Source organism: Frieseomelitta varia, unplaced genomic scaffold, assembly GCF_011392965.1.
Source record: "Frieseomelitta varia isolate USP_RPSP 00005682 unplaced genomic scaffold, Fvar_1.2 scaffold_499, whole genome shotgun sequence".
NCBI lineage: Eukaryota > Metazoa > Arthropoda > Insecta > Hymenoptera > Apidae > Frieseomelitta > Frieseomelitta varia.
The window spans coordinates 12,552-35,594 of NW_025110255.1; the positions used below are offsets into that span (position 1 = coordinate 12,552).

At 38.7% G+C, this 23,043-nt stretch overlaps 2 protein-coding genes across 9 annotated transcripts; one reads left to right on the forward strand and one right to left on the reverse strand.

Moving 5' to 3' along the window:
- Window positions 1–309: 309 nt before the first annotated feature.
- Window positions 310–6,931, forward strand: LOC122533148 (protein henna). Of its 4 annotated transcripts, none has more exons than XM_043662579.1 (9): window positions 310–482; window positions 3,182–3,310; window positions 3,391–3,545; window positions 3,649–3,831; window positions 3,927–4,123; window positions 4,388–4,650; window positions 4,735–4,964; window positions 5,094–5,300; window positions 6,916–6,931. In XM_043662579.1, exons 1-8 carry the CDS (start codon window positions 408–410, stop codon window positions 5,254–5,256), a joined length of 1,395 nt encoding a protein of 464 aa, XP_043518514.1. In that variant the 5' UTR covers window positions 310–407; the 3' UTR covers window positions 5,257–5,300; window positions 6,916–6,931. The 4 variants fall into 4 exon arrangements, with proteins under 4 accessions (XP_043518514.1, XP_043518513.1, XP_043518512.1 ...); XM_043662578.1 differs by lacking the exon at window positions 6,916–6,931 and adding an exon at window positions 5,523–6,070; XM_043662577.1 differs by lacking the exon at window positions 6,916–6,931 and having other exon boundaries at window positions 5,094–5,392.
- On the reverse strand, window positions 5,416–22,939 carry LOC122533146 (circadian locomoter output cycles protein kaput). Of its 5 annotated transcripts, XM_043662572.1 has the most exons (14): window positions 22,928–22,939; window positions 14,691–14,699; window positions 11,695–11,774; window positions 10,373–10,417; window positions 10,143–10,291; window positions 9,940–10,031; window positions 9,452–9,656; window positions 9,267–9,362; window positions 9,117–9,192; window positions 8,738–8,976; window positions 8,416–8,657; window positions 7,930–8,337; window positions 7,235–7,408; window positions 5,416–7,164 (listed from the first exon to the last, which is right to left on the reverse strand). In XM_043662572.1, the coding sequence occupies exons 3-14, from the start codon at window positions 11,733–11,735 to the stop codon at window positions 6,751–6,753; spliced, it is 2,181 nt and encodes a 726-aa protein (XP_043518507.1). In that variant the 5' UTR covers window positions 11,736–11,774; window positions 14,691–14,699; window positions 22,928–22,939; the 3' UTR covers window positions 5,416–6,750. The 5 variants fall into 5 exon arrangements, with proteins under 5 accessions (XP_043518507.1, XP_043518505.1, XP_043518509.1 ...); XM_043662570.1 differs by lacking the exons at window positions 14,691–14,699; window positions 22,928–22,939 and having other exon boundaries at window positions 10,373–10,429; window positions 11,695–12,095; XM_043662574.1 differs by lacking the exons at window positions 14,691–14,699; window positions 22,928–22,939 and having other exon boundaries at window positions 7,930–8,088; window positions 10,373–10,429; window positions 11,695–12,093.
- Between the last annotated feature and the right edge of the window lie 104 nt (window positions 22,940–23,043).

The following is a 23,043-nucleotide window of genomic DNA, read 5'->3' on the forward strand; positions in this document are numbered from 1 at the left end:
GTCGAATCGAAAACATCCACATAGCAGTTATTATATATGTGTATGTATTTTACTTTACGTTAATATCGCAACGAGGACTTAATTTTTAGTCGAATACGAATACCATTCTCCAATGCCATAAAAATGTGACGCAATGTGAAAATCGTTTTATAGCAAACGCACAGTAAATTTGATTCAGGTTAATTATTCAACATTTATTCTGCAGAAGATAAATCGTTCGATCGTTCGATTTTTCCTGTGGCTGGTATTTATTTATTCCTCCGCTCTCGTTAAAGATATTGGTTTCAAACCTGTGTGTGGCGGCATCTTATTAAAACCAACCAGCCTGACGAGAGAAGAACCAGTTCTATCAAGACAGTTGTCTCGTGAAACAGTTTTCATTCAATTTTGTTTACAACGATCGTGAAATGTACGCGAAAATTGTATCGAAATCGCAGTCGACGTCTCCGAATGGCACGTGCAATGATTTGCCCGCTGATAAGGTAAGAGGAAATTTTAGAGAAAAATAACATCGACGAAAGAATTGAAAATCCCATAAGTTTCAACATATGGAAAAGCACCGATAACAATGAGTCATAGTTTCGCTCTGCGCATTGTCAGTTTTATCGTCAATATTTGCTGCGGTTCTCAAATTTTTCACATTCCAATCTTACGTTCGTCGTTTAGCAAGCGAACAAGATTTGTAATGTTTTTAAAAAAATGTTTGACGTAAAAAAAAAAAAAAAGAAAAAAACGCACTGACTTTCTTAATTTTAGTAATTGAATGGTCTTTCAGAAATGATCGATAGAACGCAGCAAGGTTAGAAAAGAAATTTCTACGGGATATCAAATATTTATTATAGGTTACATTAACTGCGATTAGACATATTTTAGACGTGATGATAATTTATCAACACATGATGATTTTAATAATCTCTAAAATAATTTATCAATCTACTTTTGAAATAGTTTGTTGACCTAACTTTTAAAAATAATTCATTGTTTTTTGATAAACTCGTTCGCAACAAAATCAAGTATTTTTCGGCCCGCAAAATTTCAAATCGAGCATCCAGTGAATAACACAAGACCAGTTCTCATTTAAAATGCGTTTCACGGTTCGTAGTAAATTCAGAAAACCAGTTTGCCCAGGAAAGAGAAAGAGAAACACAGTGGTAAATATAGTTTCTTAAATCCAAACTGGCTGAACTTTTATTATTCGTTGTCCTGTTTTGTATCTTTATCATTTCACTGCTTGTGTCGATAATTATCCTTAAGAAAAAAATAAATTTCTATCAGAATTCGATTCCACCTATATATCCCTCAAGTCTATCAATATCTAATTACTACGTTATCTAACGTCGTAAAAATGTTATTTGCTGTTATAACACGCCGTAGAAGCATCGAAGCAATTGCATTCATAATGAATGAATAAACGCATTCTACATTCCTCAGGATAATTGATCGAATAATTTTTCTTCATTAGCGTAAGGATCACCATATAATGCAAATTGATCCCGTGTGAAAAAAAAAAAAATTAAAAATTAGCCATGCAGTATAACGATTGCAATGTTACGCAACAGTGTTAGTTTACATAAATATATGTAAAGATAATCGTATTATGTGACTGTCGCAGGTTTCATTCCAATTTATACATCATTACAAGACGTGCAATTACCTAACGTGCGTATTATCTCTAATTGCATATTTTAATATAAATGAATATAACATGCGTGACGATGATAAGGAAAACTTTTAAAAAATTTGTCGACGATCGATCGATCGAGATACTGTTGATATGTGGAATTACCAGAAATAATTTCCTTGTTTGTCGCGTCATCGTACTAAGAAAAAGAAACATAGGATATCCAGTGAAATCGGCCTTGATATCCATGATTAGCATGATGCAAACCTATGAAAAGTTACGCGAAGTATATCGCCACGTTATTTTTCGGTCGATTTTCGTAAAATTTCGGCAGTGGCCTTGAATTTTCTTCATTCCCGACAGTGTGTCAGACTTCAACAAGCCACAACGAGAGAACGAGTTATCGGTGAATCACAAAGTTTATTTCTTTATCGTGAAAAACATTCGATGGTCGAAGAACATTCTGAAAAATCGGGGGAAAAAAAAAATAAAAGGGAGGGGATGATCGTCGATGGATGTATAAAATAGACATCTGTCGAGTTAATGAGGCATAGTTTCTGTAAACCTGCACTGAGTCAGTAGCATGGTTCACACGGACAAGACGTTGCTTCTGTTTGGCAAGCAGGATCAGTTTAAGGAAGATGTAAGAACTTCTTGCGTAAAGATTTATTCTTCTTATAATCGTACAAAAAAAAAAAAAAAAAAGGTATTATTTGCGTCTCTTACAAATCAAACTGTTTTTATTTTCTCGAAACTTCAGAATTTGTGTTGTTCAACTTAAAAAACACTTCCGATACCAAATTTGGTAACTAACACAGTTGTAGTGCACCTTTTTTTTTTTAACCACTTGCGCTGGCAGCTGATGGCGGGCCGTAACGAGTGACCAAACCGTGTACAACAATTTGTCGCTTTCTCTTTGAACTCGTTGGTATCACTGGATAGAAATTATTAAGAAGTAATAAATTTATTATTTCTTTTGCCTATTTTGTTTTACTTAAATATTTAATATAATTATATATATATTAAATATAATATTCTTCAAACTGAGAAAATATTTTATATTTTATATTTATATTTATTTATATTTTATATTTTATATTTTATATTTATATTTATTTATATTTTATATTTTATATTTATATTTATTTATATTTTATATTTTNATATTTATATTTATTTATATTTTATATTTTATATTTATATTTATTTATATTTTATATTTTATATTTATATTTATTTATATTTTATATTTTATATTTATATTTATTTATATTTTATATTTTATATTTATATTTATTTATATTTTATATTTTATATTTATATTTATATTTATTTATATTTTATATTTATTTTTAATATTAAATACTTAAAACTGAGAAAATATTGCAGTTTTGGAACAAAAAATTCTCGACGTGCATGGCGACGTCATTCCAGCGCAAGAGATTTAATATACCTCTTTTTTTTCATATTTCACGTATAAGAATTTCGACGTATGGTATAGTTTCTCGCAAGAAGATTTACGATTAAATTTCAATTTTCAATTTCCACTATTTTCATAAGCCGAGGCTGATGTACGGGGGGAATTACATCAAAGAAGGCAATGACTCGGCGAAGAATACTTGTTTGATCTTCTCACCGAAAGAAGAGGACTCCGTTGGAGCATTGAGCAGATATCTGAAACTTTTCGCTGTAAGTGGCCTCACCGAGGCTAGGAAATCGTTCCTTCGTGATAGCTTCAACTGTTTCAAAAAACAATTTTACATTTGCAGGAACACGAAGTTAATCTGTTGTATATAGAGTCCAGAAGCTCACTTCGTCAAGCGAACGTGTACGAGTTTATGGTGGAATGCGCCTCCGGCGGAGATCTTGGCACGGTGATCGAAAATCTACGAGAACAATCCAGCTATTTCTCGATCATTACCAGGTGAGTGTTTAATAATGTGGTGAATAATAGTAAATAGCGAGTTTAGATATTTTAGAATTAACACGTTATCACGTGTGATCTTCATCGTTACTCATGCTCGCAGGAACCACAAAGACAACATGGGGACTGTGCCATGGTTCCCAAGGAGAATCAGAGATTTAGACAAGTTTGCCAATCAGATCCTCTCTTACGGCGCTGAATTGGACAGCGATCATCCTGGATTTACCGATCCTGTTTACCGGCAGAGGCGCAAATATTTTGCCGATTTGGCCTACAATTACAAACAGTGAGTCCCAGCGTTTTGGGATAATTCAGAATCTGTTGATATTTTATCAGAGGTAATTCTCGTAACAATAATTTATGCTGTTGTGCTACCTTTAGTGGTCAACCAATACCAAGGGTGGAGTACACCAAAGAAGAAATCGAGACATGGGGCGTGATTTTTAAAAACTTGATGAAGCTTTATCCGAAGTACGCTTGCAAGGAGCATAATCACGTGTTCCCTTTGCTCATTGAAAACTGCGGCTACAGGGAGGACAACATCCCACAGCTGGAAGACATATCAAACTTCTTGAAAGGTTATATTATTATTGGTCTTTATTTCGAGTTCCGTGGAACCTGATACGTTTACGTAATGACAATGAAATTTCGTATACTTGGATACAGAAACATAGAAAAACCGTTGAAAACAAGTGTTCGATAACCTCAGTGAACTCCTCGGGGTCCAAGATCATTCCTGCCACCAAAAAGAAGTTTTTCTCCTCTTCGAAAGTTTCTTAAACTTTTCCAATTATTTCGATCTTGATCGGTTCGATATTTTATACACACGCATATCTGCGCAGATTGCACTGGATTCACTCTTCGACCCGTGGCCGGTCTCTTATCTTCGCGTGACTTCCTAGCCGGCCTGGCTTTCAGAGTGTTTCACTGCACGCAGTACATCAGGCACAGCAGCAAACCATTGTACACGCCTGAACCTGACATTTGCCACGAAGTACTCGGCCATGTCCCTTTATTTGCCGATCCGTCGTTCGCCCAGTTTTGCCAAGTCGTCGGCATGGCGTCTCTCGGTGCCCCTGACGAATACATTGAGAAATTAGCCACGGTATATATATCCATCATTTTTCACTGTGTTATCCACGAGGTTACATCGAATTACATCGTACAATTGAAAATATATTTGCCGCAGTGCTTCTGGTTCACGGTCGAGTTCGGCCTGTGTCGACAAAATGGCGAGTTGAAGGCGTACGGTGCCGGGCTGCTTTCGTCTTTCGGCGAGCTCGAGTACTGCTTGAGCGGCAAGCCGGAATTACGAGCTTTCGAGCCAGCGAAGACAGCGTTGCAAAAATATCCGATAACCGAGTATCAGCCTGTTTATTTCGTCGCCGAGGACTTCGAAGACGCCAAGCAGAAAATGATGTAAGCGGATCTTGCATCATTAGAATCTTTCAGCCCGTCTAGTCGTTCGTGATTGAGATAATTGTAGATTTATGCCGAGATTCATCGATAATTTTCATTGTGTAATTTTCGTTCGCAATTTGCTTGCAGCAAATTCGCCGAGAGTATACCGAGAAAGTTCGGCGTGAGGTACGACCCGTACACTCAGAGCATTAACATAATCGACAGCAAGCACCAGATCGAGGATCTTGTGTATAACGTGAACCAAGAGGTGCAAATTCTGATGGACGCTTTAAGAAAACTGAAGCAGTAGGATTCTCATTCGCAATTTCATCGATTACTCGCGATCGCATCAAGGTACAGTATTTTAAATAGCGATGTAATATTTAATGATGGGTGAAGATTGTTTGTAAAATGGGACGGAATAAAAGGGAAGGAAGGGAGAGAAATAGTTTTTAGATTCAACCCGGTCCCGAATTTCAAGAAAATTCGTTTTTAATCTGAAATAAAAAAAATGATCGATTCCAGGACGAACAACATTTGTCCGTGACAATTTCGCTGCTTTTCTTTTGCTTTTAGGAACCTTTATTTGCACGTTGGATATGTACGTAGTTCTCAAATTTTTATACCATCGTTTACCATCGTTACATGTGGGAACAGTTATTGTCTTATATACGTAAATAGCCTGTTAGACATGTTCATCGCGATCTGGATAATTCATCGGATGGTATATGAATTCTGTTTCTTCTCGCAGTATACGTATATAATATATAATATGTATAATCCATCTAACAACGATCATAAAATATATCGATTTTGATGCCACACTCAGGAGGATAATACACGTCGTTTCTCTACAGACACGTACATTTACAAATAGTCTATTATCGTGAGACATTTACAACAAAATATATTACTTTTTCTTCGTCTTTCAACTATATATATTATATATATTATATATATACAGGGTGGTTCTATAGCACAATCTCTCTCGCAAATCGGTCATTTACGAAGAAGAAAAACTACTAAAAATTAATAACGTAGACACCCTGTACACATACGCACGTAAATATACCCTGTTTTCGAAAAATCCGGCTCTTCTAACTATTAGTGGTCCAGCGAATAAAGAAAATAATTCTCAAACTTTCTCGTCCGAGGTACATGCGTATCTGGAACACAGAGCTTTCGACTTTACGTGTGTTTTGTACTTTTTTAAATCAATCAATCAAGCAACTATCCCCTTATTACGTTCAGCTCGAACAGCCAGTTTACGTGTACGTTGCTACTTTGTACAGAATTTTTACACATTATGTATATACGTTGGCCCTTTAAAGATTTAAATATCAAAGTTCCGGAGAGTCAATTCGTACGTAGAAAAATGAAAGTATCGATCGCAAATAAATAACGAAGGCGGTTCGCGGTGATCTTTTGACATGTGATACTTTATTTCTGACACAAATTGCACGGATTTGAAACGAGACAATTTTCAATATCTCCAGAATGTGTCATAACGATTAAGAAGTACAAAAGCTTTTGAATTCTTTAGTTCCCCCCCCCCCCCCCCAGTATAAAAACGACATGTCTCAAGAAACAGAAGTAACAGACTCTCACGATCCGTCCAATTTGTGTTAGATCCCGCTCGCTCAATATCCCTTGTACAACTCGCGTTTGTATAAAAATATGAAATTTCTCGCGTGCTGAATCTTTCGACGCGAGACACGAATGGATTAACAAAACGACAGGTCCAGATTTCTCTTCGGCTTCAAACGCCAACGCCGTGGCCAGAGAATGAGACGATGAAATTTCTTCAATTTTGCGACGGTCTCGGTTGTTGACTGGTCGAGGCTGGTTCCATCTCGTTGTACAACATGTCAGCTTGATGCGGACACATTTGAAAAGGCACGAGATCCGGCGTACTGCCGTTTTGCTGCGCTGGCCCTTGCTGTTGAGGCTGTTGTTGCTCATGTTGCAGCTGCTGCTGCGTTTGCATCATCGTGCCTACGTTCCCTTGCGCTGTGGCTGACATCGTTGGAACTGGACTCACCGTCAGTGGATGAGAGAACAATTCCGTAGGCACTAGTGGCACCGGGACCGTAATTGGCAAGGGAAGAACGTTCACTCCTTGAACGCTGCTGGACGTTGGCAATTGAACGTTGGAATTGTTCGTGTTGCATCTGTTTATCTGCTGACACGCATTCGTGGCGTTGTACGGCATGCTCGTCTGAAAGAGTACCTTCATTGTTAACGTTTTGTTGGCAATTTTGAACAAGTATTTGTGAAAGCTAGCTTACATTAAGCAACGGCGATAGAATCCCATATCTAGCGATGAACAGTTGCTCGGACACTCTTCGCAGCTCTTCCTGCTGATGCACTATCAGTTGTTGCAGTTCTTCGTGCTTTCGTTGCAGCTCGTCTTGAATTTGATTCTGCGTCGGTGTCATCACGATCCCTTGCTGATGCAACATCTAAAAACACACATGTTCGACCGTGTCCTTAGAAGCGTTTCAATACGACATGCTGATAAAATACATTTGCTACGAATTTTATTTTTGTTTATTTGTTCAGTGCGACAAATCCATTAAGGAAGGAAACGGTACCTTAAAAAGAATGACAACTATAAAACAAAGCAACAAACAATAAATACAATAATGAAAATGTAAATAAATAAGGGAAACAATATTACGTCGTATTTGTGAAAAAGAATCCACTGCTTTACATTTTATACTACGCGTTAAAGAGATCAAGATGTTCGATTTCTTTGTAAACCTAATTGTATCTAAACCTTTGCATCTAAAGAGAAAATACCCAAGATATCTAGAAGACCTATTTTAAATGAAATTCTTAATAAAAGAGTGCAGTTGATTTCTGCAGTAAGCGGTAAACAACAAATCAGAAACTCGACGTCTATCTTCCAGAGTTTCCATATGAATCTAAGAGTCTTTTTTAAAATTTGGAACAGTTCCACGTTTTATAATTGTTGCATTACCTCGTGCGTTGGTAACGTGGAAATAATTGGCGCGGTAGGAGCAGCGAAACCTGTGCTAACCACAGGCTGCAAATTAACCGTCGCGTATGGTGTTTGTTCTATGTAGTTGATGCAACTCTGGTCAACCTCCAACAAAGATGGTTGCTGCTGCTGTTGCTGCTGTTGTCTGTTATCGATTTGAGATATTTGAGTTTTCGATGCCACGGAGTTGTTCGCCGAAGCGCCTTTCGATCGTGAAACGTGCGTTATCTGCGAATGCGGCGAACTTTGCATGGATGCTGACATCGAGGAACTGTCGGAACTCTCCACATGATGCCGCGGCCGTGTGTTCGACGGTATCGACTTCGACGTTTTCGACGATTTTGTTGGCCACTGCGTCGAAGGAACCGGACACGATGTGGTCACCTGTAAAAAGACCGATCTTGGATCGTACTTCGCATAATTTTACAAAATTGAAACAAAACTTTTTATTAAACAAATTTTTACCTGCTGTTGTTTCACCGGCATCAGAACATCCTGACTCTGCTCCTTATTGAAACTCTCCGACTCCTTTCGCAGTTCTTTGATCACGTCGATGTAACTGACAACGTAGTGCGTGCAGACGATGAATTCTGGCTTCGAGTTCCACTGGTTGTACGTGATGTAGAATCTAGTCTGCAACCATATCCATTGCTGGCCCTTCGTGAGGAATCTGTAGTAACAGGACGTTCCTTCGCCTTTCTGCATCACTGTAAACAAAATTCCTCGTGATCTTTTCAGATTCATCGTCGTTCCACCCCGATAATAATTTTCTGGAGACGAGACGTACGTGATTCGTGACATGTGACCACCTTGTCTAAATCGTCCACGTGATAGTAATCGTACCCGGACGTGCCCAACACCTCGAACGGCAGGTATCCGATAATAGGCGGCGCCCGATGGTCCAGGAACAAGAATTTCCACTCGAGGCTGTGCCTCGAGGTAAATTCCGACTTCGTGTTGTCCAGCACCGACAACTCGCGGATCAACTGCGGCGTTTGTAGGCGCCCCGTACCCACGAAAACCAATCTGAAGAGAACAGAAACGAGTTAATTGCGATCGATGGTTGTCCTTCTGCCCGACGCTGAGGATGAATACGTGAAAACTTTAATTTTTAACCGCGTTAAACTTAACGCAATATCGGAAAGCAAAGAAGCAAAAGAAATTACTTCGTGTCCATTCCAGTGATGTTCCCAAACTTCGTGTTCGGAAGCAGGTTGTCTACGTCCGTGTCGACGCCGGAACCTGCAAGTACAACATAGGTGAGCATAGTATTATACATATTACATACGACGAAACGTATGTAATCAATTACATACGAAAATATCCGACAAACTGCACGAGCTCGTACACTGGATTTTCCTGAACGTTCAGGCCTCCCCTTTTAATATGACACGAAAAGGATATTTTCTCCTCTGCGAAAATAACATTATACACACGTTATATACGGTATATTTCCTTTCTTCGGAAAAATGGATTTCCTTTCGGGAAACGAAAACGATACCCTGTTTGATGTTTCGTTGATCTTTCGTGATGGCAGGATTCAGTAGTACATTGTAGAGGGGAGACTGATCCTCTTGATAAGTGATATCGTAGATGGTCGTGTTCTCCAGTTCGTTTGGAAGGTAGCCGAGAAGGGACGTGACGCTTTCAGACACATAATAAATGCGCCCGCTTGAAGAAAATACCATTATAAAACCGTCCAGAGCCTAAGAAATGTCGTTTGTGTTTTCATCAGTAAAAATTTCAATCAACGTGACATTGAAGTTGTTCATGCGATATCGATCGCGGTGCTCTCAACAATTCCTTCAGGATGATTCACCTCTTTCGCGAATTTTATATACTACTGACGATTGTCTCGGACTTTGACCAATTCTCTGATCACAACGAATATACAAATTTACAGCCGACAGCGACATCGTTTGAAACTGATACTTAAGCGCAAGACTAGAGAGAGAACATGTTTGCCCGGTTGCACGAGACAATCCGTACCTCCAATATCAGATGCGTGAACTCTTCGTTCGATAGGAACGACGGTTTCCAATCTTCTTGAATTTCGTGCACCCTCGATCTCACAGCTATCTCTATGAAATTTTCAAATTCAGAGTAAAATTATTCAGTAACATTCATTTGGGTATAATTGCGCGGTCAGGCAAGAGATACAACGTAAGGCAGAAATTATCGTTGCAATATACCGTTGTGATTTTTCAAAAACAAAATGGTGGACTTCAGTACTGTCGATTTGTCCATTTTCCTCGTGTTCGAGCTGACCATGCTGCCAAGTTCGTTCACGAGCATGTTGAATTGATCCCTTCGTTTCTTCTCGCTCAGATTTCGCGATTTCCTGGGGGCGAGAATAAAACATTTTCCAATTAGTTTCGCATGTTGCGAGATTTTCACATTTTTCTTTTAATTGAACGCTTACCTCTTCGTGTCGTCCTTCTCGTCGATGTCATCGTCCATCGTGTCACTGGACAGGAAACTCACAAGTTCATTAAGAAAAGAAATTATAAAATCAAGTCATCTATCAGTTATCAGATCGGCGATTTTTCAAGTTCGTTACACGAGTTGCAAATATTTCGTAAGGCTTATATTTCGTTATATATTTCGTCGACTCGTGGAACGACATGGAACAGCGAGTGAACGTAAAGTTAAATTTAAATTTTTTTAAATTAAATTTAAAATTAAAATTAAATTATTAGCTGTCTTAGTGCTGTGGGAAAAGAGTTTAATTTGAAACGCATTTAGTCTGGACTTTCTCCCTCGTCGCAAGCTACACGTGCGTTACAATAAAATCAATATCACGGGCTGGTTATTGTGTAACAGGTTCGGCAATCAATATTGTTATTCCACCAGATTATATATATATATATATCGAAATACTTTTTATTTCTATGTGAATTTTAATATTTTATAATAATTTTTAATAATTTAATAATAATAATAAATTATATAATATCATAATAATTTATTATATATAATTATTAATATTAACCATTTTTTATTAAATAATATTACTTTTGATTCATATTAATTTTTTTTATAAATTATAATTTTTTTTATAACATTTTATAATATTTTAATATTTTTTATAACATTAATATTATTAATAATAATAATTTTGTATAAATAAGAAGAACTGAAAATCACAACTATAATCATAACTAAAAAGAAATTAGAATTTGGTGAATCAATTATTTTATGAAATAAAGTTTCAAGTTACTACAAGTTTTATACAAGTAGGTACGTATTATCATAAATCAATAAAAATTGATTAGCTATAGAAATCGATGCCAATCCGTATATTTAGCGAAACATACGCGTATGCCGGAAAACGAGCCGAAAGAAAGTGAAAGAGATGAATTCAAGTTTGCGATGCACGAGTGCATTGGTCAGAACAGGTTACGCGCCACTCGATGATCAAACGTCCAACTTTATCGATTGCATAAATCGCGACGTAATCGTCGTCGCGTGTCGTGCGCGGTGTTGATCACGCCGCAGTAACAGTGGTAAGAACAACAGATCGTGTTTGGGAACACAGTCGCGATCAAACGCTCGCTCTGCTTTTACGCCTGAGACATAGCAGTGACAACGAAATTTAACCAGAGAAGAACACGAAGAGCAGGAGATCGAGGAGGAGACGTGATTGAACTGTGTTCCAGAGGGACGCGTTTTGCCAGACATACGTGCATTTCCCACTTTTTTTTTCGTTGACACGACGTTGTAATAGTTGCTAGTGTCACTCACTCTGATTGTCTAGAGGATCGCCCTCGCGAATAACTCGCCATGTAAATTCGCCTTCGTGCGCGCTGTCACGTATGCGTGTTCTCGCGTGATCGAGCAGCCTCAGATCGCGCGATTCTCGTCCCCTCGAGATCTCTCTTGCTGGCAGGTGTTCGTCGACCGCGCGTAATTCACTAGCCCCGGGTGCCAATTCCCCGGCAAGCACCGACGCATCTTTCAAACAACACGGGCTGACGAAACAACCGGCCGTAAAATTGGTTCGCGCGTCGGTAAAATCCGTGGAGACTAACAACAAGCCTCTAATGATCGCTCGGTACGGCTCCACAGTGCTTGCACGTACGTACGTGTGTGTGTGTGTGTGTATGTGCGTGTGTATGTGCGTGCGACGCTTGCGTATCACCTCGCAATGGAAGGCCTCTCGTTGCACTTGTCTGAAGTTGCACGAGTTCAATTCTCGCGATTGCGAACTCGCACGGTAGAACGCATGCTCGTGTTCGAAGTGTGAATGTGTCGAATTCCATTCGTTTCCTAATGTCCTATCCCAGTTTGTAAAGTAACGCGGAGCAATGGAGTTTGTTTGACTGATTATTGATAAGAAAAAAAAAAAAAAGAAAAACTGAAGAAAATGAGAATGTAGTTTTGTAGAAGAAAACTGATCGATCGTATCGATCAAGAGATGAAGGTATTTTAATAAATCTTACCTCTTAAGTTTGATCCATGCCAAAAATGTACGACAACGATAAAGTAATAATCACAATTATCGTTCTCTGTAACTAATACAGAATTGTCCATTTTATTTTCAAGTTTCTTTTAGGATACTCAAACACCGTGAGAAGTACAGTGTGCAAATACAAGAGAGCGTTAAACGAACCAAGAGCGCTGATAGGTGAGTGGAATCGCGGCTAACTTCAAGCAAATTGTTCGAGAACGTAATAATGAACGCCGAGCGTTTTCCGGCTGTGCGCAGTCGCGTCTTATCAAATGCATTGCTGTCTAGTGATGGGCTCGAGTCGACTTCGATGCTCGAAAGTTTCATTTCGTAATTGCGTTTGGAAGATGCTAGAATTATTGCAACACGAACGAATATCTGATCTGGAAAATTTACTCGCGAAAAAGTAACAGTAAGTAGTATTCGAGCTCGTTACGTTGGTGTTGCTTATCTAGTTAAGATTCAATCGTTCTCACTTAGATGTCTTTCTTACAATTGTTGTTTGAAATTACATTGTAGGATAAATTCGAAATATTTTTTTTCAAAGTATGAACAGAAGTTCAAAGTTCAGATTTGCAATGCATTCGATTCCATCATTACTGTTACCACGAGTCTCGCACACGAGGCGAGCGGTATCGAGACTGATAGCTTTTTGTCCGAGAGTAAAATCATAGCTGATTTTTGATTGGCCAGAGCGTGCTGCGCTATTTCGAACGTTGCGCCAATCACATTCAGCAACATATGCAGTTCGTTAGAATTTGCCAGGAAATGCGATTAGCGCTGCTATCTCACGAATAATATGTACTACCTACGTAGACCTACGCTTTCTTTGCTGGAAGCATAAAATATACTGCAAAACTCGAACGAGATACAAAGTAAAAGAGAAATTCTAAAATTATATGATGATCTTTTCGACGTGTTTTTAAATTTACAGCTCCAATAGAAATTGATAAAATCTTGATCAATCGATGAATTAACCTCTACGAATACGACATCGAAGAGTAGATACAGACATTGGTGGTATGGCGTGTACTTATGTACGTTAGGGGAACGATCCCATACAAAATCATTACGTTCAGCGTCCATCCAAACAAATATATGTTACATACGGGGAAAAGGAAAAAACAAATCTTGTGTAAATTTTACATAATGTTTATTATTTATAGTGTACTCAGAAATGTCGGGCCTCAACCAGTGGGCCTCCTCATTTTTCATTTTTTTTTTTCATTTTTTTCTCTTTTGACATATTTGATCAGTAAACATCACAATGTTAATTTCTTTTCCTCTTTAGTCCGTACAGTCCTCTCTCTCTCTCTCTCTCTCTCTCTCTCTCTCTCTCTCTCNTCTCTCTCTCTCTCTCTCTCTCTCTCTCTCTCTCTCTGTTTAAATCTCTGTTTCTCTTTATTAACACAAGCTGCTCGTATTCGTCTCTTCGTGAACTTCTAATCATCGAGGACTTGAACCGTTCGATCGATTTCAATAACTTCGCACGCGGACGTTTCACTTTCTCCTTTCTTCCGTTTTCTTTCTACTTTTCACTCTCGTCGATTAAAACATTGGAAAGCTAATCACCGAAGAGAACGTCAGAATAACAGCTTCTTTTACTTCCTTTCTTTTGTTGTTGTATCATTTACTTGTGGACGAAACAACGTGATTCATACGTAAAGAAGTAAATTTAAAGAAATCCTGTCACGAGCAGATTGTGCCTCGCAGAAAATAGATAATCATCCAGTCTCTCGCGGTTCTTGGCTCCTCACCCACAAGTTCAACACGCCAGTGTATTCGTTACAACAAACTATCGTAACAAAAATGTAACTGTTGTTGTCGCAAGAAAAGAAAAAGAAAAAAGAAGAAAAAATGTAAAATGAATGACCAATGAAATTGGGAATTGTTAGTAATTTATAGATTGCAGAAACTGTGTGTTGTTCGACATGACGAAATTCTCGATTATTCTTCTTTCACTCTCTCTCTTTCTTTCTTTCTTTCTTCCTTTCCAATTTCTCTCTCTCTCTCTCTCTCTCTCTCCCCCTTTCGCTCTCTTTTTTGCTCGTTCGCTCGCTCGATTGTATTTAATGGCCAATAATAATATGTATATACGTATGTATAATATGTATATATATAAATGTTCGATTGAAACAACTTAGCATTATGGCAACGTTCACGTATTACAAAAATCGTCGGATTCGAAACGGTTCGATTAGAAAAAACGCATCGTTTATTTTTGAGTTTTTCTTCATATTCTCTCTCTCTTTCTCTCTCTCCCTCTCTCACTTTTTAAAATTCTTTTAACTTTGTTTTCCTTGTTTTTTCCCATTTTCTTTTCTTAGTTGTTCTGTCGTCTCATTTCCATTTCGGGCCGACATACGAGGAGCTCCTAAAAATGTGTTCGAATGGACATTAAATATTGGAGGAAAAAGGATATCGGGAGCGATCGAGGGTGATTTTTCATTCTCGCTTTCTCTTTTGTCTCTTTCATTCTCTCTCTCTCGCGCACTCTCAAAAAGTGGAAAAGTTCAAAGGGAATTGGAATTAGGGATTACTGACTTTCCTTTTCTCTTTTTTCTTTTTTATTCATATTATAATAACCAATCACCCCCACTGTACACGCATCTGCTTGACTCTTCGTCCTCTCGTGGACATTGAAAAAATTAGGATACGCAGGTGTCGAGGTCGGGGAATGAAATTCGAAGAGGACGGGCGGCGTCAATATTCGTGGCGTCAGTTATTTATCCTCAGCGATCGGTTAATATCATTATACTGCCTTGTCGCGTCTTCGTTTCATTTCTCGACTCGACCAATTGAAAATTCTGCCACAGCTCGGTCGTCAAACGTTCGAAAAAAAATTAATTATCTGGAACAACGATTATTTCCTTTTCTCTTCGTCATTTTTTCTCACTCTCTCCCTCTCTCTCTCTCTCTCTCTCTCTCTCTCTCCGTTTCGTTCTTCGTTCTACAAACACCCTTTTATCTTTGTTATTTTGTTTCTCTCTCTAGTCTATCAACGACGACTGTTCAGAGTTCCAGTGACATAGGACAGCGTACGGAGGATCTCTAGCTTTTAGAAAAATCGAACTTGTTGAAAAAAATTCGTACGAAACATCGCGTTCGTCGCGCGATCATCATTTTACATCTTCTCTCTCTCTCTCTCTCTCTCTCGCTACTAATTTTTTTTTTTTATAACTCACTCGTTACAACGACGCATTCGATCTGCCTGTCTCTTCTACGAGATGCTTCTCACCCTCGTGTTTCTCACATTTTTCTGTTTTTTTTTTTTTTTTGTACGAAGACACAGCAGCATTCTTGAACACAACGAGATCGATTTGACCGTTCGATGACCGATTTATGGCCGCACGCTAAGAAAATGGCGCGGAGGCAAATAGTGGCGCGTGAGCACGTGACCATTTTTCTTCTTATTCTTCTTCTTTTTTTTCATTCTTTTCTCTTATTTTTAAAGTTCTCGTTTACATGGAGGAATCGATGGGCGGATGGGCGGTCGGGGGAGGGGGAAGGGGGAGGACTGAATATCTGAAAAATCTTGGTAAAAATATGTTGCGTGCCGTGACTCTGCGCCACTCGCCTCGCTGACGCTTCTGGCCCACCTTAATTAATTGTTTTTTTCCTTTTTTTTTCTCCCTTTTTTTTTTTTAAGTTTTTCTCCCTTTTTTCTTTTTCTTCAGTTTCATTTATCATCTCTTGTATTTCTCTTAAACCTCGAAACACTTCGTCCAGCCGTAGGCGCTATACGAAATGATCAATTACAATATCATATTATATATATAATATATATAATATATAATACATATATTATAATCTACATTACATTACTATGTTCGAAAAATAATATTACAATATATAGTGTGTGTTGTTATGTGTATTATCGTATTATTATTATTATTATTTTTTTTTTTTTGCTGTTTTGTTACACTTCTTATTCCTCCTCTCCTCCACTATAGTAACGCCTCGCTTCTTTCTTATCTATCGCCTTTTTTTTTAAATTTTTCGCTCTCTTTCTCTCTCTCTCTCTCTCTCGCTCGTTCGTTCGTTCGTTCGTTCGTTCGTTCGCTCTCTCGCTCTCGCGCAAATTTCACTCTCGTATTTTTCTCTCCCATCTCTTCCTTTCTCCTATTTATTTTACGCGCGGTAGTATCTAAAATTTACAATTAGTTTGTGAACCAACGACGGTGCTGCTGAGAGGGCAAAGGGGAGAGAAAAAGTCTCGTCTCTCGCGACGAGAAGTGGACACAGAGGTCAAGTGTGTGTGTGTATGTCACCGGTTAATGTATAAAATTATTACGTGTAATATTATCGCGGCTCAGTTTCGACACGATCACAAACGATCGCTTTTTTTTCAACTTTTTCTTTTTTTTTTTCTTTTCTCGTCTTTTGTCTCGTTTCGCGAATCGCACGTTGGAACCAGGACGAGAACGAGCAGTTCGCGAATCGACGATTTCGCCAACGTCGGATGGTCGAACGATCGTTCTGGCCCCGGTTCGCTGGTCACGGAATGCCCTAGAGAAGATTCATTCTTCAGCAGTGGAACAACATCTCGCTCGTTGCTCCTCTCAGCAGTACGACGCAGTCGTTTAACTAAATCCATTTTGATGCATTTGACGTGGATGTAAAACCGCTAGGCGCTTCTTTCGTCTCTCTTTCTCTCTCTCACTCTCTCTCTCTCTCTCTCTCTCTCTCATTCTCTTCACTCTTTTTTTTTTTCTTTTTTCAATTTGAATAACAACCATCTTTTTTTTTTTTAAATTTGTTTTACTAAATATATCACAAACTGCCGGTGGTTAGTGCAGCCCTCGAGTTCGTGCTAAAATCGTTTATCACGTTTATCTGTCTTCTCTCCTCTTGCACTCTCGTAGGCAAAGTTCTCCAGGAACAAGGGACTATTCTTTTTCACCTCTGCGAATTTCATTTTTTTTTTCCTCTCAATCTCTCGAAGCGTCGTGATAAATCGTTCGGCACGAATTCTCAAGCTACCACCGGAAAAATATAACGTTAAGGGGTTACATGTTAATAGTTACATCACTGTCGGAAAACGCTTAGTTCCGGAGGGTTCTCGATGGACAATCATCACGCATGTACCTACTCTGGAAACGTTCAACGGGAACTCTTCGGTTTCGTCTCCAACGTACCGGTTAGTTTTCAAGTTTGTTCGAACTAGTAAATTTTTTTTCCGTTTTTCTCGTTTTATTCGCGTGTGTGTGTGTGTGTGTGTGTGTGTGTGTGTGTTTTTTGTATTAATTTTCCCGTTTTTCATCATGCTGCCACAGAGGATTCTCTTTTCCCTCTTTTCTTTTTTTTTTTCTTTCTTTCTTCCTTCCTTTCTTTCTTATTCTCTTATACTCGTTCGTTCGTTCGTAAACTGTAAATACCTTTATAAATTCATTACCTTAAATGTATATATTTATAATTATATCGTATTACCTAATAATCTTCGTTTCTTTTTGTTTCTCATTTTCCTTTTTCCTCTTCCTTTCGCGTTGCTCAAGGTTACGATGGAATCGCGTCGCGGATGCCCAATAGGTCAGTTTTTCGGAATTTTGACTTCGTTCGCAGTTATTTGCTTCACTTCCTTTCCTTTCTTTTTTTTTTTCTCTGTTTCGTTTCTTCTCCGTTCTCCACTGCTTACGAAAAACAATTTGTTCTCTCTTTTTTTTTGTTCGTTTCGATTTTTTCAAACTTTGTTTCTCTTTTTTTTTTTTCTTCTTTTGTTTTTTAGAAAACTTGTAGTCAAGGGGGGGTGGGGCGACCGTGTTTCTCAGTTTATTACGTCTGCGGGATGTGACAGGGGTTCGAGGGGATCAAGGACGTAGGAAATCAAGCCATTCTTCCCAACGTGTAACATCGAATTAACTCTGTTTTCTCTCTGAGGCGTATTAATTATATCGTCTACAGTCTCGCTATATAGAAACAGCGAGAAATCATAGTATACTAACGTCCAATCGGCCGACACTAGGATCAATATATATATATAGCAGAGGAAAGAAAAAAAAAAAAAAAAAAAAAAAAAAAGAAAGCTTTCTGCCTTCTCGTGATGCGAATTCGAGCAACCCAGGATCGATGTCATCGTTGTCGAGTTAAAAACGTTCCTTCTCGCACTTTCTCTAGTTGCAACGTAACGTCGTCTGATTGCGAGACAATCCGAACCGAGTTTGAAACGAAGCGTGGTTTCGTTTCTAGACGAAAAAACAGAAGCAAGGCTATTGGTGGAATTTCGTTCGAGGAACTTTACCAGCTAGGAACCTATATACGTGTATTCAGATTTACGCTGCAATGTAAGCGTCCTATAACTTTGCTTTTTCTCAGAGAACAATGCGTCATCTTAGTTGCTAGATTGTATGTATATATATATATATATATATATGGAACTATCACTATCGCTATGAATCGATGGCAAAAGAAATCTAGTGTATAGCGTACGATGAACTTCGTAGTACCTTTAGATCTATCTCACACTGTTTCACAATCGTTTTTCATCGAGAAGAGAAATAGAATCAGAACTGAAGAAAGTTCAGAAACCCTGAAGAAACAGCTGACTAACGTTGTAAAATAGAAAAATAGAAAGAGCACTTGGTAAAAGAGCACTACGAACGATCAAGTTAATCCGGGAGACAACGAATCGTTGAAGGATCGATGTCGAAGAACGTGTTTAAGACGAGCAACGATAAAAATGGGGCCCTCGACGCGGAACGGTGGGGCGGGGTGGGTTTCATTGGAACTAGCGATCAGCAAAAAGTGACAACATCCCTAAGCGGCTCTATCTCTACCTCTAAAGAGTATAACCTGGGCGATTAACATACACGTACTATTATAGATATAATATATATCAACGACAATCCTGTAATTGTAGCGTAGCTCAGGCGTGCGCGTTCGCTGTTTGTTACATACAAATGACCAAGAACATCTACCGATACATTGTCTACTAATACGTAGTAATAACATATATATATTACTATACGTAATAATATATCACGTACACTGAGACAATATATTATGTACTATAGTAATATACATTCGCGCGTGTGTATATCTGTGTGTGTGTGTGTGTGTGTGTATATATATAAATCATGTAATTTGTGTCGTGTCACATAGACGTGCCTCTACGAAGAAATTCGGAAAAGTGGCCCAATAGAAGCAGTGTTAGAAGCTGACACACGCGAAGCGAATATAGGGAAGAGAAAAAAAAAAAAAAAAAAATAAACGCACGCGAGCGCGTCGTTAGAAAGTATCGATCGTCGTCAGTTGCGTCTAATATATCCTACGGATTTACTGATAGATTACGATATTCCAAGGAACTCTTCGAACATTGGACTTTTCCCTCTCGTCTCTTCCATTTTGTTTTCTCGTTTCTCGAAATTTCCGTTCCCCCTCGTGGATCGTCACTAAACGAACGAATTACGCGGCTTTTTTCATTCTAGCGTCGTTTCAGCAGGGAACAAGCGCAGGGGAAGGGGGAGGTTAAAAACTTCAACCTTTCGACGAACGAGTTTCAATTCGATTTTGCTCGTTTCATCGTCGTAACGAAGATCCATGGGTGGGGAGCGTGGGTGGGAGAAGGGGTGATCTCTGTGCTTGATCGACTTCAGCGGGTGTACAGGGAATAGGGATGGGGCTATCGTTATCTTTTCTTTTCCTTTTGTTTTCTTTTTTTTTTTCTTTTCTTTTCTTTTCTTTTTTTTGTTTCGTTATCTCGAAGCTTCGAAATATTCCTCCAAACGGGAGCATCTCTCTCTCTTTCTTTCTTTCTTTCTTTCTTTCTTTCTTTCTGTGATATTTCATTCTGCCAAGTCAAGTGTCGAGTATTTCAGTTGTTTCGTCGATTCCTTTTTTTTTTTTTTTTGTTTGTTTTTTTTTGCCTTCGCTCTCGAGGCAAGAAGATGCTGCACCGGGAGACGCAAAGTGTTCGAGGATGTATTCTCACGGTGCGAGAGGGTCCTCTAGTCGAAGAAACTATAATGGAAGCGATCGGTTTCTTTCTTTTTTTTCCCTCTAACCTCGACTTTGTCAACTATTTTCGTTTAGTCGGTTTCTTTTTTTTTTTTTTTTTAATTAGTATCCTACGTCATCTAAATTTGTTTACCTTTAAGTATGTAGTTATTTAGCGTTTATTTTTTTACTTTACGTTTTTTTTTCTGCTTGCTCGTTATTTAAAGAGTACGTGTTTTTTTTCTTTTTTTCTTTTGTTTTTGTTTTTTTTTTTTTTTAAGGTTTTTTCGTTAGTAGTACTTTAATACTTAGACGTTAAGCGTTGCTCTGTCATTTTCGTCGCGGTTTCCTTAAGAGATCGGACAAAGGAGAGACTGAAAGGGAGAGATTGTGGGAGGCAGAGGAAGGAAGCGAGGAAGCTAAGAATGATCCGGAAAGCAAATCCAGGGGGGAGGAATATGTCGAGGAAGAAACTAACTAACGAAAGTGGATGACGCCAGGCAGGGCTGAAACCCTGACTTGAAGGAGAATATGCTTCGGGGGTCGTTCGTTGTACAAGTAAGGGAAAACTGGACAGAATCGGTCGGTCATCGAGGAAAGTTTCTTCTCTTTATACACAGACGTTCTCATCTCGTCTCTTCGCTTTGATCGTTTTCCATCGTTTTGCTCGTCCGTCTTCGTAAAGAGAAACGGTGGCGGGCGGCCATGGCGGGTTAAAAAGTCTCATCTACGACACACTATCCAGAAGCAACACTAGGCGTTTATAGGCTTGGAACGACAACTATCATGCAACTAGTCGAAAACTGCTAGAACATTTTTTTTTTTTTCTTTTTTTAAACCTTGTCAACTATCGGCTAAGAAGAATCGCGTGTACCTCTATACGATGTTTAAACGTTAACTACGAGATTTTCCATTTAAATAACTCTAAACTCGAAAAATACTATACTTTTAGTCTTCTTCTAGCTTAAGTCTCGAGAAAAAGTAGTTTTAATTATTCGTCGTTACGGTTTCTTTACTTCTATCTCTTCTCATTTCTAGTATTCGTTCTCCCAGCGCTGTCTTTTTCTTTCCTTCTTCTATTTTTCTTTTCATTTTCGTTTTCTAGCTCTCCTGCTCGTTTATTTAGAAAGTGTCCAAATTTCAAACGCTACGTTGCCTGCGTGTGGGTTTTACGTGTTCCTATGAAAGTGTGCGTGCGTGTGCATGTTCAACTAGACAATCCACGTTCTGCTGCGCTATTGAAATCGAAGAAACACACGTCTCTACGCTCGTATATATATATATATAGGTATGTATGTATGTATATGCGTGGCGTTCTACCTAATCTTTCCGATGGCGAGATATATATATATATATATATTTTTTCCCCTTTGTTTCGCCTCCGTAACCGCGTTACAACGATTCGTTCTTGTTTCTACTCTTCTACCCGTGATTTCTGCCATACGGAGGAAAATCATCTCTTCTCTCTGTGTGTGTATGTGTGTGTGTGTGTGTGTGTGTGTGTGTGTGTGTGCAGTGGGATATTTCGAATAGAAAGGAACTCTCTTGAAAAATCGTAGTGTCGTGGGAGCATCGGCTCGATCAATATTTCTATCTATCTATCTATCTATCGATCTATCTATCTATCTATCTATCAATCTATCTATCTATCTATATATATTTATATAATTTATATATGCGTAATATATACCGCATGTGTCTGTGTGTTTGTGTGTCCATCTACCTGTCGATCTACGTGTAATGCGCGTGTAACGTAAATCCAGTTTACTTCACCACCCTTCGTACCCTTCGTGAACCGCGTTTTCAACACCTTCGTTCATTTATTCCCGTACGATTTTCCATCCCGTAGCGTCAATCTTTGCCAATTTTCATCGACAACGGGCCACCACTTATACTACGCCCGCCGACGCAAACGACGTCACATTAAAGAAACACTTCGCTCTGCAGAGAAACGTGGATTCAATCGCTCTCTCCGCCACCCGTCGAGTTTATTTTCACATCCTTCTCTCTCTCTCTAGTCTTTCCCTTTTCTCTTTCTCTTTCGATTTTTCCGTTTCGATGCTCGTTGCCAGCGAATCAATTCGTTGCGATCAATTCGTTCAATGTTGCACGTATCGTCGATCGACAAACAAGTGTAGCGTAAATTGCGACCAAGGGAGGCTTGTCCGTTGTTTTACCTAGAAGTAAATGTGATACACGTCGTATCACCGGTATTACTGTAGAATAAAAGTCAAAAATATATTATATCATTATGTATATATTCATATATATATTTCGTTCTGTTCTGTATCCCCTACTATATATTTAATTACTCTAATGTACTGAGAAGCGCGTACGCGCGCGGCGACGCCATTTCGCGTTGATCCTAAGCTGAACTAAAGCCCACACCATCGTGTTTATTCCACCGTTCTCCACTTTTCTTATTAACGCTCAGTTACACAACTCGAACGAAAATTCTCTCTCGTCTCTTCTTCGATTCTTACTCTTTCTCTCTGTCTCTCTCTCTCTCTCTCTTTTCTCTCGTCGATTAGCGGACAAGCTTGTCCCTGGCGTGGACGGTCTGTAGTGTATTACATTTCCATTTTCTCTCGTCACTCTCTCGTTTGCTTTTCATCGTTTCATTCCAGCTGGTAGCCACTCTCTTTCTCTCTCCTTTCAACGAGAAACGCACTTCCCGACGCGTGATAATGACAACGATAGCCATTCGAGTT